A 14105-nucleotide genomic window follows, 5' to 3' on the forward strand; every position below is an offset into this window, starting at 1 on the left:
ACTCATGTGCTCTGGTCGACAACATCTACGGCTCCATGTTCTCCTGCTTTCAGAAGTGAGGTGTGTGAGCATGACAGATGGGCTTTTTTAGTGATACTAAAATACTAAGATACTGGTACATACTGTAGAAAACTCAGAAATGTTTCTTCTCTTTTTTTAAAGAAATATCACCTCTCTGTGAGAAAATGAGGCATCACTGGCAGAAAATGCTGCATCAAGCATACCGTCAGTCCAAGGCACTGAAGGAGAGAAGCACTGCACTCCAGGAGATGGCAACATACACGCATGCGCGCGCACACACAATTAAAGTGCATTTTGCAAACTTTCAAAAAGTGGTTTTTTATTGCATGTCTATTTAACATTTGCCCTTTATTCTGTTTATTTCCCACCTGAATGTGGGTACATATTTGGGATTAACTCCCATGTCAGTATATATTTATGCTACTTGTACTCGCACAGTTTTGCAATGATGCCTTGCCCCCTTAGGTGACACCCCCACCTGCTCGTCCTCCCTAAGTTTTTAGCTATGGGCCTGGGCATGTTACTGACTGTCAACCGGAATATAATATTACCTCTAAATGTGTTGGAATACAATAATTCAATAACTTTAATAGAAATGGCCCCTTGAAGAGCATCGAGGTTAGATGAAAAGGATTTTAATATCCTATATACACCCTTCATGTGCCTAAACCTGTATCTACCTGCTTGGGCCCCAAGATCAGCAGCAGTCTCCCTGCTCAAGGGCCTGCCAGTAAGATCCATAGGCCAGCAGGCAGAAGAGGACACGGTCCTTCCTTTGGTGGCTCCATCATTATGGAGTTCCATGGGAAGTGGCTCTCTAACGACCTGATTCTTTACAGCTGCTTTTAATAGTTTAACTGGAGGATGGTCTGTGCTTTAATTGGCTGTTTTAAACTGTTGCTTTCTTAACTGTTGGCTTTTTCTTGAATTGATGGATGTTTGTTCTTATGATTTTATCATAATTTTATTATAATTTTTAATTTGTTTTATGATGATTCTTTAAAAGTGTGAACTGCCTTCGGAGGCCTGTATAGTCCTGAAAGGTGGCATATCAATACTTATACATACATAAAATAAATACATTAGTGCAACCGGGGGCAGAACTGGAGGAAACAACAAATGTCTCATTTCTCAAACCATGAAGACAATTTCCAAAGATGAATCTTGGGGTAGTTCTAATTATATATACAATAGAACCCCAGTGGGCAACATCACAGACATTTTAGGGTAGGGGGAATCTAACAAAGGAAACTACAATGTGTTAAGAATTCTATTTGGTTTGGTTTAATTAAGACAAAAAGGGGGAAGTATTTGTGTGTCCAAGGCACTGTACTGCAAAGTTAATTCTGAGTAATCTAATTTTCCAAAGAACTTGTTTCATAGGAAGAATGATCTTTCCCATGATGTGTTCTGGGTACATCTGGGCTAAAACAAAACTGTTCATTTAAGTTCACGCATAAATAATCCACCAAGCTTGATGGCATTTAGAGATGCCAGCCTCTTATCCTAGTTCAAAAAGGTCATGGTCACATTTTTGGAACTGGCGATAGGAGGCAGGGCTATTTTGCTCCATCTGAGAGATGAATTCAATGCTTGAGTCAAAATGCATCACCCCCATCTGAGTCCCATTTCTTCTTTGTCTTTTTTCAGGCACTGATGGTTTTGTAGAGAAGCCAGTTGTGGATGCTGCCGAGGACTCCAGGGTCTGAGGGATGGTTACGACTAGGAAGGGCGATGAATGGATGCCACATTCCAAAGATCTTGTGAGAATGTCTCGGCCAGCTAACCCAGCCTCCTTCCAGGTCCTCTTTCTTGTGCTGTGTTTGTGCTGGGATGTATTTAGTCGGGCCCTGCCCATTGCTCCAGATTATTTGCAGCGTGGCTGGCAGAGGCTTCTGGAGGAAGGAGAGAGCTGTGTGGAATGTAGATTGGAAGAATGTCCCACCCAGCGTGGTTGCCTTGCCGGGGTGGTGCTGGATGCCTGTGACTGCTGTTGGGAGTGTGCCAATCTGGAGGGACAGATCTGTGACTTGGACAATACCAACCACTTCTATGGCAAATGTGGGGATCACTTAGAGTGCCGCCTTGATCCTGGGGACCTACGACATGGTGAGGTGCCTGAGCCCCAGTGTACTTGCCTGTCTGGCCAGGCGCTGTGTGGCTCTGATGGCAAGACCTATGCCCAGATCTGCAAATTCCAAGAGGTCCATAACTCCCACCCAGAGGCTAATCTCACTGTGGCCCATGAAGGACCCTGTGAATCAGGTAAGATCCGCCATGGTTTTCTCTCAATTTCCACAATAAAGCCGCAAGCTACAAATAACTGGGGTTTTGAAACTAAAGTAGGGAGTCGTTATTTCTCCATTCCTACATTCCAAGAAGAAGGGGCATCTGGTGAAATATACAGACTGACAGCTAGACAAAAGAGGTGACATAGAAAGCTGCCTTATACCAGCCGGAGTATTTTTGTCCATTTAGCCCAGCATTGCTATCTTCACAGTCTTAGACGGAGGTCTTTCACATCACCTGCTACCCAGTCCTTTTAACTGGAGATGCCAGGGGGTGAACCTGGGACCTTCTGCATGCAAAGCTGCAAATACTGATCTATGACCCCTCCCTAGCCATGATGCACATACCTCTGCACAGTGCACAACCAGTTTGTGTCATTCTTTTCTATGGAGTGCTGTGAAGACCAAGTTCATAGGGATTTCCCCAAATAATTAAATCTTTGAAGAGAGTTTTTTATGGCAGTGCGCACATCCAGGTGATACAATCTTCAGTGTGTAGCGTGAACCCAAATAATAAGTATCTGACATCTTACAAAGGCAGAGGACTACTTTCCAAAAGCCAGTGGCCCCTACATACATACCTCACAGGGAAGATTCTAGGTGACAGCAACATCCCAGGGTATAGACAAGAGACACTCTTTGTTGATAAGAAACAACATCTTCCAGGCATGTCAGTATAGGTCAGGAAAGGAAACATTAAAAAGCAATAATGGTGGTGGGGGATTGGCAGCATGAGGTTTGGGCACGTTGTGACTAGCTGGCATTGACCATTTGAAACAGTTCTACGTATTAAACCAGAGCGATGGTAGACTGCAAGCAAGCCAAGATGGCACTAACCGTGGGTGGCACATTCATAAATATGTTGATCCTGTAAGATCAACAGGGAAGGAGAAATAGAAGGGGAGTGCTCCAGCACATACTTTGGGGTGGATATCCAGTAATGGATCCCCATGACTCTCCAATCATGAGGTCTTTAAAAAAATGCTTTATGGAACTGGTTCTCATGGAAAGTCCTTGGACACCACATTAATTGCAAGTTTCAGAAAACTCTGTTAGTAGCTCCCCACTCTCCTTCTCCTATTCCTCTATTTTCCCAGTGTCCTACTCTATGTTAAATAGGGAAAAGTCATGTTTTGTAAGTAGAACAAACAGTGACATTAAACAAATTTATTAATGTCCTTAATTTATTCACTGCTATCGCTGCTGTGAGTGCCATTTTTCTTCAAATCAAATCAACCAATCAGCACTTGCACTCTTTTCAATTCTGCATGAAAGCTCTTCTCAGCTACGTTGGGGACACCACATTTCTGGTTATTGTTGCTATTATTCATCTAGTAGGTGCAGCATTCTCATCTACTCCAGAGTATTCATGGCATGGCAGAGCTTGACAAGTCCAAAGGACAAACTAGATGTTGCTCTAAATATGTGTCTTGTTGCTGGAAACAGCAATTGTACATCAAATCTTACCACTGTAATGTCTACTACAACTAGGGATGTCAGAGAATTCCGCGACGGATCTCGGTGAGACCGAATGCCAGTGCATTCAGCCCCCTGAAATCCATCACGGAACGAAGCCCCTGCCCCCCCAACCCACGAAAGGTGCATGGGACGAAGTCCCCGCCGCCTCCACCCCACGAAAGGCGTGCGAAACGGAGCACTTACCTGCTCCCGTCCACACTGCATTGCGAATGGCGGCTGTCCTGCGGCCGCCATTCGCTTCCTCCTCTTCAAGCCGTGATAGGCTACGTAAATACTTACGTAGCCTATCACGGCTATCACAGGGACGCCATTTGAGTCCCTGCAGAGGCCATGATAGGCTACGTAAGTATTTACGTAGCCTATCACGGCGGGGGGGGGGGAACTCAGCGTACGCAAATGGCGGCAGCTACCGCCATTTGTGTACGCTGGGTTTTTCTCCCCCCTGCCGTGATAGGCTACGTAAGTATTTTCATAGCCTATCACGGCTCAATACAGGGACGCAAATGGCGGCTATGACAGCTGCCATTTGCGTCCCTGCAGGGCTGCCCAGCGGCTGAATGTCCGGCTGCGGGCGGCCGGAGCCAGCTGGCAGCTCTGTGGCTTGGCCGCGGAGTGGAGCCGGCCGGGCAGGATTCCAGGGGGAGGGACGAAGTGCCTCCCCCCAACCACGGATGTCCCTCAGCGGAGCAAGGTAAGGGATTCGTACATCCCTAACTACAACACACCTTGAGCACATACATGAGGCATTTACTGTGTGCATGTGACACATTACTCGTGGTTCTTTACGGGTACTTTAGATGACATTGTAATCCTCCAGTTTTGCTTAGTTTTTTTTTTCAGAGACCTTTCCCCCTCCCTTCTTTAAGAATGGGGAAAATGGAGAATTACTTCTGAAAGCAAAAGAAAGGGTATTTTTCTACTTGTGTAATTGTAGTATTCTGCTATAACACAGTGCCGCCTAGAGGTTATGTAGTAGAAAAACAGGAAAGAGAAAGCTCTGTGATGAAACTGAAAGTAAAAACAGCAATTGACAACCTTGTGTAGAAAAGCTCTTTGTGGCATGACATCCCATATTTCCCAGCCTGTTTTCCCAGCTGCAGCAGCTGCCACTGATATCGACTGAGGGCAGAAACAGGGGACATTGTGATGCCACTGCCACATGTAGTAGCCATGGGGAGGGTGGGGGAGAACAAGACATGCAACTGCTGTTTACAGTAATGTCTACTTTGGCCCTGAAAAGAAAGGAGTATGGAGGAGGATCGGTGCTGGCTCCAGGTTCTTGAGGGCCCTGGGCAAGATGCCTGCGATGGGCTCCCTTCTGCACCAAGTCTGTCTTCTCACCAGCTGCTATTGCTCCTCATGCACTTTCTCATCATTGCTATGTCTTGCTTGATTGAGAGGCAGAAAGCCAGTGGGCAAGTTGGCCGTGGCACCTACTGCTCCCCCCCCCACACACACACTGTTGTCTGGGCCAGAGCAAGAGGCACATGATCAGGCAGGCTGCAGTCATGAAGAGGAGGAGCAGCTTCAGGGGGCTCTTCTGGGAGGGGGTGGGCCCTCAGCAGGAGCCCAACTGTGTCTACCTTTGACACCAGCCCTGGGGAGGATATTTTAAAACAGATGGTTAAACTCTGATAGATTCTATGGGGGGTAGTATAAGAAATCCTGGATGTTGGGGATAAAGCACTGGGGGTGGGCAAGATTGTGGCACTGGGAGAGTTAAATAAGTCCCTAATGTTTGGCCTCACAGTACTGCAGTAAGTGAACAATTGCAATGAAAGATGAGAAGTTGCCTTATAGAAGGTCAGAGACAATTTGTCCATCTAGCCAAGTATGTTCTGCTCTGACTGGCAGCAGCAATCCAGGGTTTCAAGGAGAGATCTATCCCATCATCAGCTACCTGGTCCTTTAAAAACAAAACGAAATGAGATACCAGGGATTAAACCTGGGAAGTTCTGTATGCAAAGCATGTGCTCTACCACTGAATGATGGTCCTTCCCCAGACATCAAACCTAAAACAGGAGGAAAAGGAAGGAACTACGAAGCTTAAAATCAAACCAAAGCATCTGCCAATAAAGCAGACTGATTAGCAGCTGCCATAAGGATGTCATGTTACCCCAGCAACAGGAGGCAGAAGCGACATCCCTAGGAAGCACTTCATTTAAACGGCTGCGACAAAGCACCGGACCACCGTTTAGGGGCCAAGGGCCCTGGTTCACAGATGTGCCATGATGCAAACATGTTCTTGACTAACAACTGCTGTCGGGGATGGCAAAGGATAACTGCTTTGCTCAATCATAGAAGTTCTGTAGGGAGCACAGTGCAATGTGCTGAAGTATTGATGATGATAATAATATCTAAAACTGCTAGGCACTGTACAAAAATTAAAAATAACAAAGGCCCTGCCTTCAGGCTTACAATCTAAAGGTAAACAACATCACACCATGTGATAAAAGGATGTCTTAGGAGATGCACTAAATGAGATCTCAGCTAGACCAAGCTGGGAGGACTCATGAATCTAGCATGAAAAGACAAACGGGTGCCTTCACATACAAGCAGATTCTTCTCAGTTCTTTTTTGGTCTTCCCCAGAGCCCCACATCATATCCCCTCCCTATGACATCTGGAACATAACTGGGCAAGATGTGATCTTTGGCTGTGAAGTCTTTGCATATCCCATGGCATCTATTGAATGGAGGAAGGAGGGACTGGACATGCTGCTTCCTGGAGATGACCCCCACATTTCAGTTCAGGTGAGCCAGAAGATCTAGCAAGCATTTAGGATGGTGATGGTGGTGGTTTGTCTATACAGGCAGTGTCTGAAGACAAGTTTTAAGGAACTCCTATTATTCCATTTCTTGGCAGACCTACTATGCCTCCTTTTAACAACTGCCTCTCATTATTACAATCTTCTATCACATGTTATTAACTTTAAGCCTTCTGCCTGCCTGACCACAGATGTGCCGTTGTGTTTTCAACCTGAGGCCCTGCTTTAGACACAAGAAAATTAACTGATTTCTCCAAATGAGCTTCTGCTTTGCCTAGATGACCTCTTAGGGCTGCTGAAAATACAACTTCATCCCCATGATCTATCCTGTTCCCTACACCTTCCTTCCCTTTATTACTGGGAAGTTTAATCATCTTCTCCTTTTTCATGCCCCCCCCCCCGCCTCTTTGAGGCCCAGGGTACAACCATCACACCTATTCACCATGACAATTGTGAATATTGTATGTATTATGGATAACCCTAAAACAGAAGGCTCTTGCAAGTTATCTTCAGAAGGGTTAACAGGCTTGGAGATCCAGACTAAAATAGAACTCGAGAGGCTGTAGGGCAGCCACTGTTATACCCTGCATTTAGAGGGTGTGTAAGGAAGTCCTGGGAAACTTTTATAGAAACTACAAATCTGTACTATTATATGGAGTGTTTGGGTGGGGCAAAAATATATGTCACTGCCAGATTAAGAAGCTGTGGTAGCTCCATGTTATGGGCAAGGGGGAGAAGTAGTGTAATGCATGTGATGGTATCTTCCATTTAGAATGAATGCCAGTCACTTCACTTGACTGCGTTTGGTTGCTGGACTGCACATCAATTGTCCCTTTGACACCAGATGCCGCAAGCACATTGAAGTTGGTCCAAGGAAGCAAATGAAGAGATGAAACTGAAGCAATTAAAACTAGTACCAGGAACAGCTTTCCTACAGGGAAAAGTTAAAACAATGGTATAACATCCATAGGGAAACTCCTCCAGGAGTTAATTAAAAACAGTTTGGACAAAACACTGGAGTATAAACTGCACAGAAAAACCTTCAGTGGGAGGGTAGGTTGGTCTCAAGCCAGATGAGGTTACTGAGAGATGTCAGGGATTGAACCTGGGACCTTCTGCATGCAAAGCATGGGCTCTCCCACTGCATTATGGCCCTTTGCCATTTCTAGACCTCATGTTAACACCACAAAACTACGTCTAAACCAGGGGCATATGGGTGGGACTTACCAAGAGTGAAATCTTTGGACCCCATTTTTAGGTTCTTCGTTCAGTACTTAACCAACAGTCCCTCTCCTCCTGACTCCACAAATCCATTTTTCTTCTTCTCTTTTCGAGTTCAGCCCCTGCCAAGACATTACAAATTCTGGAATCTGTTTCAATTTTGCCTTGCTGTTAGATAAATAATGACTGTTTCAACACAATTCTTTTTAAGGCGGGGCTTCATGAGTTCCTGCCCATTGATTAGGCAACAGCATTTTTTGGATGCAGTTCTGTGCTCAGAGCTATGGAGACAGTAAAAACCAGGGTCTATGCATCAGAGATGGGCTGCTTGTATCCTTTTTACAAAGGAGACTAAGAGACAAGGACAATTTGTGGGCAATTTCCACTCTTCTCTGATTTATGCTTTAAAAGAAAAGTGAGTGTGTACCACAGCTTGTTACATCTGCAAGGAATTTGGATTGTTTTCCAGTTTGGAAAAAAACAGCAACAACATAGATTGGTATTTCTCTAGAGGTTGAGATGTCTACAGCATACCCAAGCACAAAATACATGTGCTCTGTGTCAAGTGTGACTGACCATAGAATAAGGTATGTGCCTCTTTTAAAAAACCCAGAAGTAGGTAACATGTATTATGTACATATGTGTACCCAAACACACACAAAAACGGGCCTTTAGAATCTTAGCATAAAGAAAGAACAAAAAATAGGGTGGAACCCAACTAATAGTTTCCAAGTATGACAGAATGAGGCTAGTTGTTTGCCCTGTCCACTGGGATTAAGGAAAGAGGAGAGGGGTGTGAGCCATAGGAAGACAAATATCAAGGAATAAAACTGTTCTATGAGTTGGGGAATTAAACAGACTAGGAAGGTTGTGGAGATGGTTTCAGATAAAATATTCAGCATAATTTGCCCTCCTTAAGCACAGGTAGATGACATAACACAACCCTGCAGCAATTGATTTGTGCTCTAGGGAGACTATCTTGAGAGTTCCGCACTGGATATTTAGGCTACAGTCCTATACCAATGTACCTGGGAATAGGCCTTATTTAAGTCAGTGGGACTTAGTTTTGAGTAGACATATATACAGGATTGTACTCTTAAGCAGCTTCCAAGAAACAGCTGGTGATTAATTTGCCAGATAAATATTATATATATAATCTATTTGTGTCTCTCTGCTGCTATCTTGTTGATATTTAATTGACATTAGTTTAGGGGAGGCCCTCAGAAATATGAGGTGACCAGCTGGCTCCAGATCCAAGCTGTGCGGATAACGGATGAGGGAACTTACCGCTGCTTCGCAAGGAACAATGTTGGGCAAGTGGCAGCTCCTGCCAGCCTTATGGTTCTCACTCCAGGTAAGTGGTACTTCCTTTCTTCAGACAGATGCTGACCATTTAGGATCAGCACACCAGGCACTCTTCCCCATGCTCGCCAACGCCAGCAGATTCCTGTCAGTTGGTTCTCTCTTCCGAGCTATCTGGTATTCAGGCAGCTGCTGCTATCAATACTACTCAAATATTGCATAGTGTTTCATATATCTTGTGTAAGGAACTGAGTTAGAACATTTAATTGTATTTGACTAATAGCCATCAGCAACATAACTTTGTACATCATGCAGTGACAGAACATAAACATAAATCAACTTAACAAATCATCTGCATGTGTAAGAAACTGAATTTTGGCTGAATTAAAAATACCATGAAATATTTTAACCTTTACTGATTATGCCAACTAAATACTGTACCCCTTGTGTCCAGTAAAATGTTGCTAATTTGAAAGTGCAAATAATGTTTTCCAAATATATGGAAAACTTTTTTTTTGAACCATGCACATTGAAGAACAACAACAATAACAAGACATACACACGCACACACACACGGCCACCAAAAATGGCAGCCCCCTAGTTCAACTTGTGTCATGTCCTGGCATCATTACACTCACTGTTCCCTTGCCTGCGTTCCTGGCAACCAATCCTGTGGTGAAGGGATGAGAAAACTCACATAATGATCTCAAAATATGACATAAGAGTGGAAACAAGGGAATCCAACAGGGGACTGCCATTTTCAGTTGCAATTATGTGTTTCCTGTAATGCTGAGTTCTTCTCTAAGGCCATAGTCCAGCACGGAGTTTAGCAGACCATGGCAGAAGCCTTCCAAATTTTCCAGATCCGAGTTCTACTTTCTGTCCAGTGTACCAAGCTATCCCTCTTCAGTATTTAATATAAAAACTGCAAATACAATTAACAAAATTCAGTATATATTAGATTAAGTGTACTATTGTCTCTCGTGTTAGTGATTCGTTGATTTATTGGTTCAGTTAAAAGCATCACAAGGACAACTAACATGTTAATTGTTTGACAAAATGTTTGATCCTAGTAATGCCTCCTAGCTACTTGCAAAGGGCGGAAACTATGAGAAAGCACCCAAAATGGATCCAAAGAGAGAGAACCACATTTCTGGTTTGTAAATATACTCTTGAAATGACTGGATTTAAAGTCTTTCTGGATTTTATAAAAATATTCTTTGAGGCAATTTACTACATTTAATGTGGTCTATGTAATCCAGTGACCATTAAAAAAAATTCTATGTGTGCAAGACATCTCAAACTCTCAAGAAGAGACTTGGGGAACACCTTTGTAATATTAGAAACAAAGGAATGGGCACCCCATTTGTCAGTCATCTTATGGAGCAGGAGCATAATGCCACGGAAATGAAATTCTGGGCACTTGAAAAGATTCACACAGAAAATAGTAAAATCTTAAGTTGAAAAGAAATTGAGTGGATTTTGAAACATAAAACCTTTGCTCTACAAGGCCTCAGTGAGGAGATGTATTTCTGTCTCCCTCGTGTAAATGAGGCCTTGCATCTGGAGATACTCCCATTCTGTGCAACTAGACACCCAGACCGTCCCTGACATTTCATCTTGAGTTATGATCAACACCTGGGTAGCAGATCATTAACCTCTATTGTAAGATGTATCATGCATTGCCTTCAACTATGATTTCACCCACCTATCTTTTTAAGAATTGTAAGTATATTTAATGGCATTTGTGAAGTTTTATCTATGACATATTAAATTAATGTATTGTCTCTTTTTATAGCCCAAGAGGAAGGCCACAAATAAAATATTGGGCCAAAACGTGTTGGGCTTCTTAAAGGATAAAACTTTTTTTTCATCATCTTGAGGCTAGTTCTCTGTTTTTGGATCTATTTGTAAAAGTCATAGACAGGACCCACTGAACAGTTACTACAACTGATCATATATTGCCATGTTGGAAATTAATGATCATAGCCAAATGCCCCTAGTAATGAAGGACAAGTAGTAAAGGACATAAACTCTTGCCAAGGACTAACCACTTGTCTTGTGCCCTGAACTTGCAGATCAGCTGAACATGACCAAATTGGCCCTTCCCAAGATGCCCAACCTTGGACCAGACGATTACATGGAGAGTGATGAGTCATATGACTATTACTGATGGCACCTATGTGGGATGGGGGGCAGGGATCTGTCAGAGTGCAGTGACATTTGCATCCGTTCCTGATTGAGCATTTGTCTCCTCATCAACGGCAGTGCCAGACTTCTAGGTTAACCAATACTGAACCTTTGTGCTATGGACAGTTTTGATCTCAATTCATTTTGGGGTGGGAAAGACAAATGTACTTAATCATTTGACCCATCCATTTGCTGGGTGAAGGGGACAGCAAACATGTGGGAGGAAGGGGAACTATTGTATTTTAGCTGATTGTAGAACAAATGGGCATTAAACGGTACTTTGATTACCCTCCAGAGAAGTTCACTTTCTTTAACCTGATGCACCACATTCACATAAGCCTCCCCTTTTCGAGTGTATCTGTTGTTCAGAGACTGGAGTTTCATCTAGGCAATTTGAAGGACACAGCACAGACCCTGGAGAAAGATGTAGCTATGAGCCCCTTTTAGGGCTGGCCTTCCCATGAGGTGGCACAGTAGGAGGAATGGCGAATTGCACTCCCCCACCCTTGCCCTCACCCCCTCCAGGAGGGCCCACTGCTGCCACCTCCAGCAGGTGCTCTGGAGAGCCCTGCCAGCTGCTCTCCCACTGTGGCCTTTGCTGCAGTGAGAGAGCAACTGGTGGGGCTCTCTGGAACAGCCCCCCTCTGGAGAGCCACATTGGCTATGCAAGGAGGGGCTGATGCAGCTCTTCAGAAACCAGGCAGGCCAAAATGCCTGGCTCCAAGGGGGCCCTTCCCATAACCGGCTCTGAAGAAGAACCCCCTGGTTCTTTTGTTGTTGTTGTTGTTTTTGCCTGGCTGGCTCTCTGAAGAGCTGCGCTGGCTGTTTCCTCCAACTGTATGGCTTGTAGCAGTAAAGGTAAAGGGGGTGCAACACAGTAAAGGGAAGGGAGGGGAGAGGGGAGTGGGCACGACATGGTAACGGGAAGAGTGCATGAGATGGGAAGGGATGGGGTGTGACATGGTGAGGGGAATGAGATGGGCATGACACGGTGAGGGGAAGGGGGGTGCGACACGATAAAGGGAAGGATGCATGACATGGGAAGGGGGTGCGGAGCATGATGCAGTAAAGGGAAGGGGAAGGAGTTGGGTTGGCAAACACCCTGAGGATATGGGGAAGGAGGCATAGTGCGGTAAGGGGAAGAGGGAGAGGGACTCAATGTAGTGGCTTATGTGCTAGGGATTAGGGGAGAAATTCATTCGATTCACATTAAATGCAAACTTACCTAAGTTCCCACTTCCAAAGCAATACGTGAGCTGAAACTCAGTTATCCTTTGAAATTTGCACTTCTCTGAATCTTGCAATGGCGTTCTCTAATCAAACAATGTGTACAAAAATGTGTATACTAGGGAAACGTACATGCAAAAATGTATATATTCATGAAAATGTTAAAACTGATTACATTAGGAAAATCGCTTTCAAAAATGTGCATATTAGGCAAAATTGTATACAAAAATGCATGTATTAGGAGAAATGCACACAAAATCTGTGTATGAATTTTCATGCAAACTTAAAAAAAAATCTCGAAGTTCAGGATGAACCAAACCTACATTTGGAAAAATAAGAACTTGAGAGAATCTGAAATTGACAGATTCGTCCATCCCTAGGTGTAAGACAATATCCAGTGTCCAAGCTGTGGCAAAATACATATGGGAATGGGATGAGGCGGGCAGGACGTTATATTCAGAGAGGCCTGTACTCTTACAGCTTTGGTTTTCTTCACTAGAGAAAGGTGTCACACTAAAGGTGTCTATCAAACAGACTGCAGGTGAAGTCCCTAAAGCACAGTAACATCTACCAGTGTCTCCACATGCCAAACCTGGAACTGTGGATGTAACTGGATGGCATCCTGGGTGGATAACAGGCTTTGGGTTCTACTTTTCTCTCAAAGCCTGAAAATCTGAGTTAGACTCACCCTGTGTGAAAACTGTGTCTAATGGCAACTTTTCTCAGAGTGAAGCTCAGAAGGATATCCAGGCAGGAAAATGTCTTCAAGGGAACCCTGAAATGTAAAGAGCATGAACAGGTTTACTAGGGCCAGGATATAGGGCTGGGTGGATGCAACTTAGCTTGGTGAGCTGCACAAGCCCATGAAAGAGTCATTGTGGTGTAGTGGTTTGAATGCTGGGCTATGGCCTGTGAAACCTGAATTCAAATCCCTGTTCAACCATCAAACTCACTGGTTGTCTTTGGGAGAGTTAGTTTCTCTCAGATTAACCTACCTCACAATGCTGTTGTGAGGGTAAAAGTGGGGGACTAGGTGCCCTGTCCTGAGCACTTTGGAAAAAGGATGCAATAAAAATGTAATAAATAAATTCAGGATCGGAGTCCTTTCTAAACCTACTAGGAATCTGACACCTCCAATATTGGTAACATGGATAAGATACCACTGGATTGCTTCCAGAACAGCAAAAATTCCAGCAGGCTGAGATGAGAGGGAGAACAGGGCCATTCCACTAGCCCTGATAAAATATTTTTCCCTTCTTCCTTCCCCATCCCCTTTACCTTGTGCATCGTGTCTTTTTTAGATTGTAAGCCTGTGGGCAGGGACTGTCATGTTTAATTGATTATATGTAAGTCACTCTGGGAGCCTTTTTGGCTGAGGAGCATAAAAATACTTCAAATAAATAAGATATAAATCATACCCAATGCTTGGTCAACAGAGCAGTACCCCGTACCTGGCTCCTCTATAGGCTCCCAGTTTGGGCTCCACCTTCCCCCCTCCCATTTTATCTGTTCTACATACTCCCCACATTCCAGTTCTTCTCTCTACTCCATCTGCCTTTTCCTTGTTCCTTTAAGACCTGCACTGCTCTTTAAGATGTCTCTCAGTATGAC

General features: G+C 44.1%; 1 protein-coding gene across 1 annotated transcript; it reads left to right on the forward strand.

Annotated features, from left to right (window-relative positions):
* Positions 1-332: 332 nt before the first annotated feature.
* On the forward strand, positions 333-11560 carry KAZALD1 (Kazal type serine peptidase inhibitor domain 1). Its single transcript, XM_084846495.1, has 4 exons — positions 333-2286; positions 6380-6540; positions 8982-9129; positions 11156-11560. The coding sequence occupies exons 1-4, from the start codon at positions 1734-1736 to the stop codon at positions 11248-11250; spliced, it is 957 nt and encodes a 318-aa protein (XP_084702621.1). The 5' UTR covers positions 333-1733; the 3' UTR covers positions 11251-11560.
* The last annotated feature ends 2545 nt before the right edge of the window (positions 11561-14105 follow it).

Source organism: Heloderma suspectum, chromosome 3, assembly GCF_057233095.1.
Source record: "Heloderma suspectum isolate Gila_16-S chromosome 3, 16-S_ref, whole genome shotgun sequence".
Lineage (NCBI taxonomy): Eukaryota > Metazoa > Chordata > Lepidosauria > Squamata > Helodermatidae > Heloderma > Heloderma suspectum.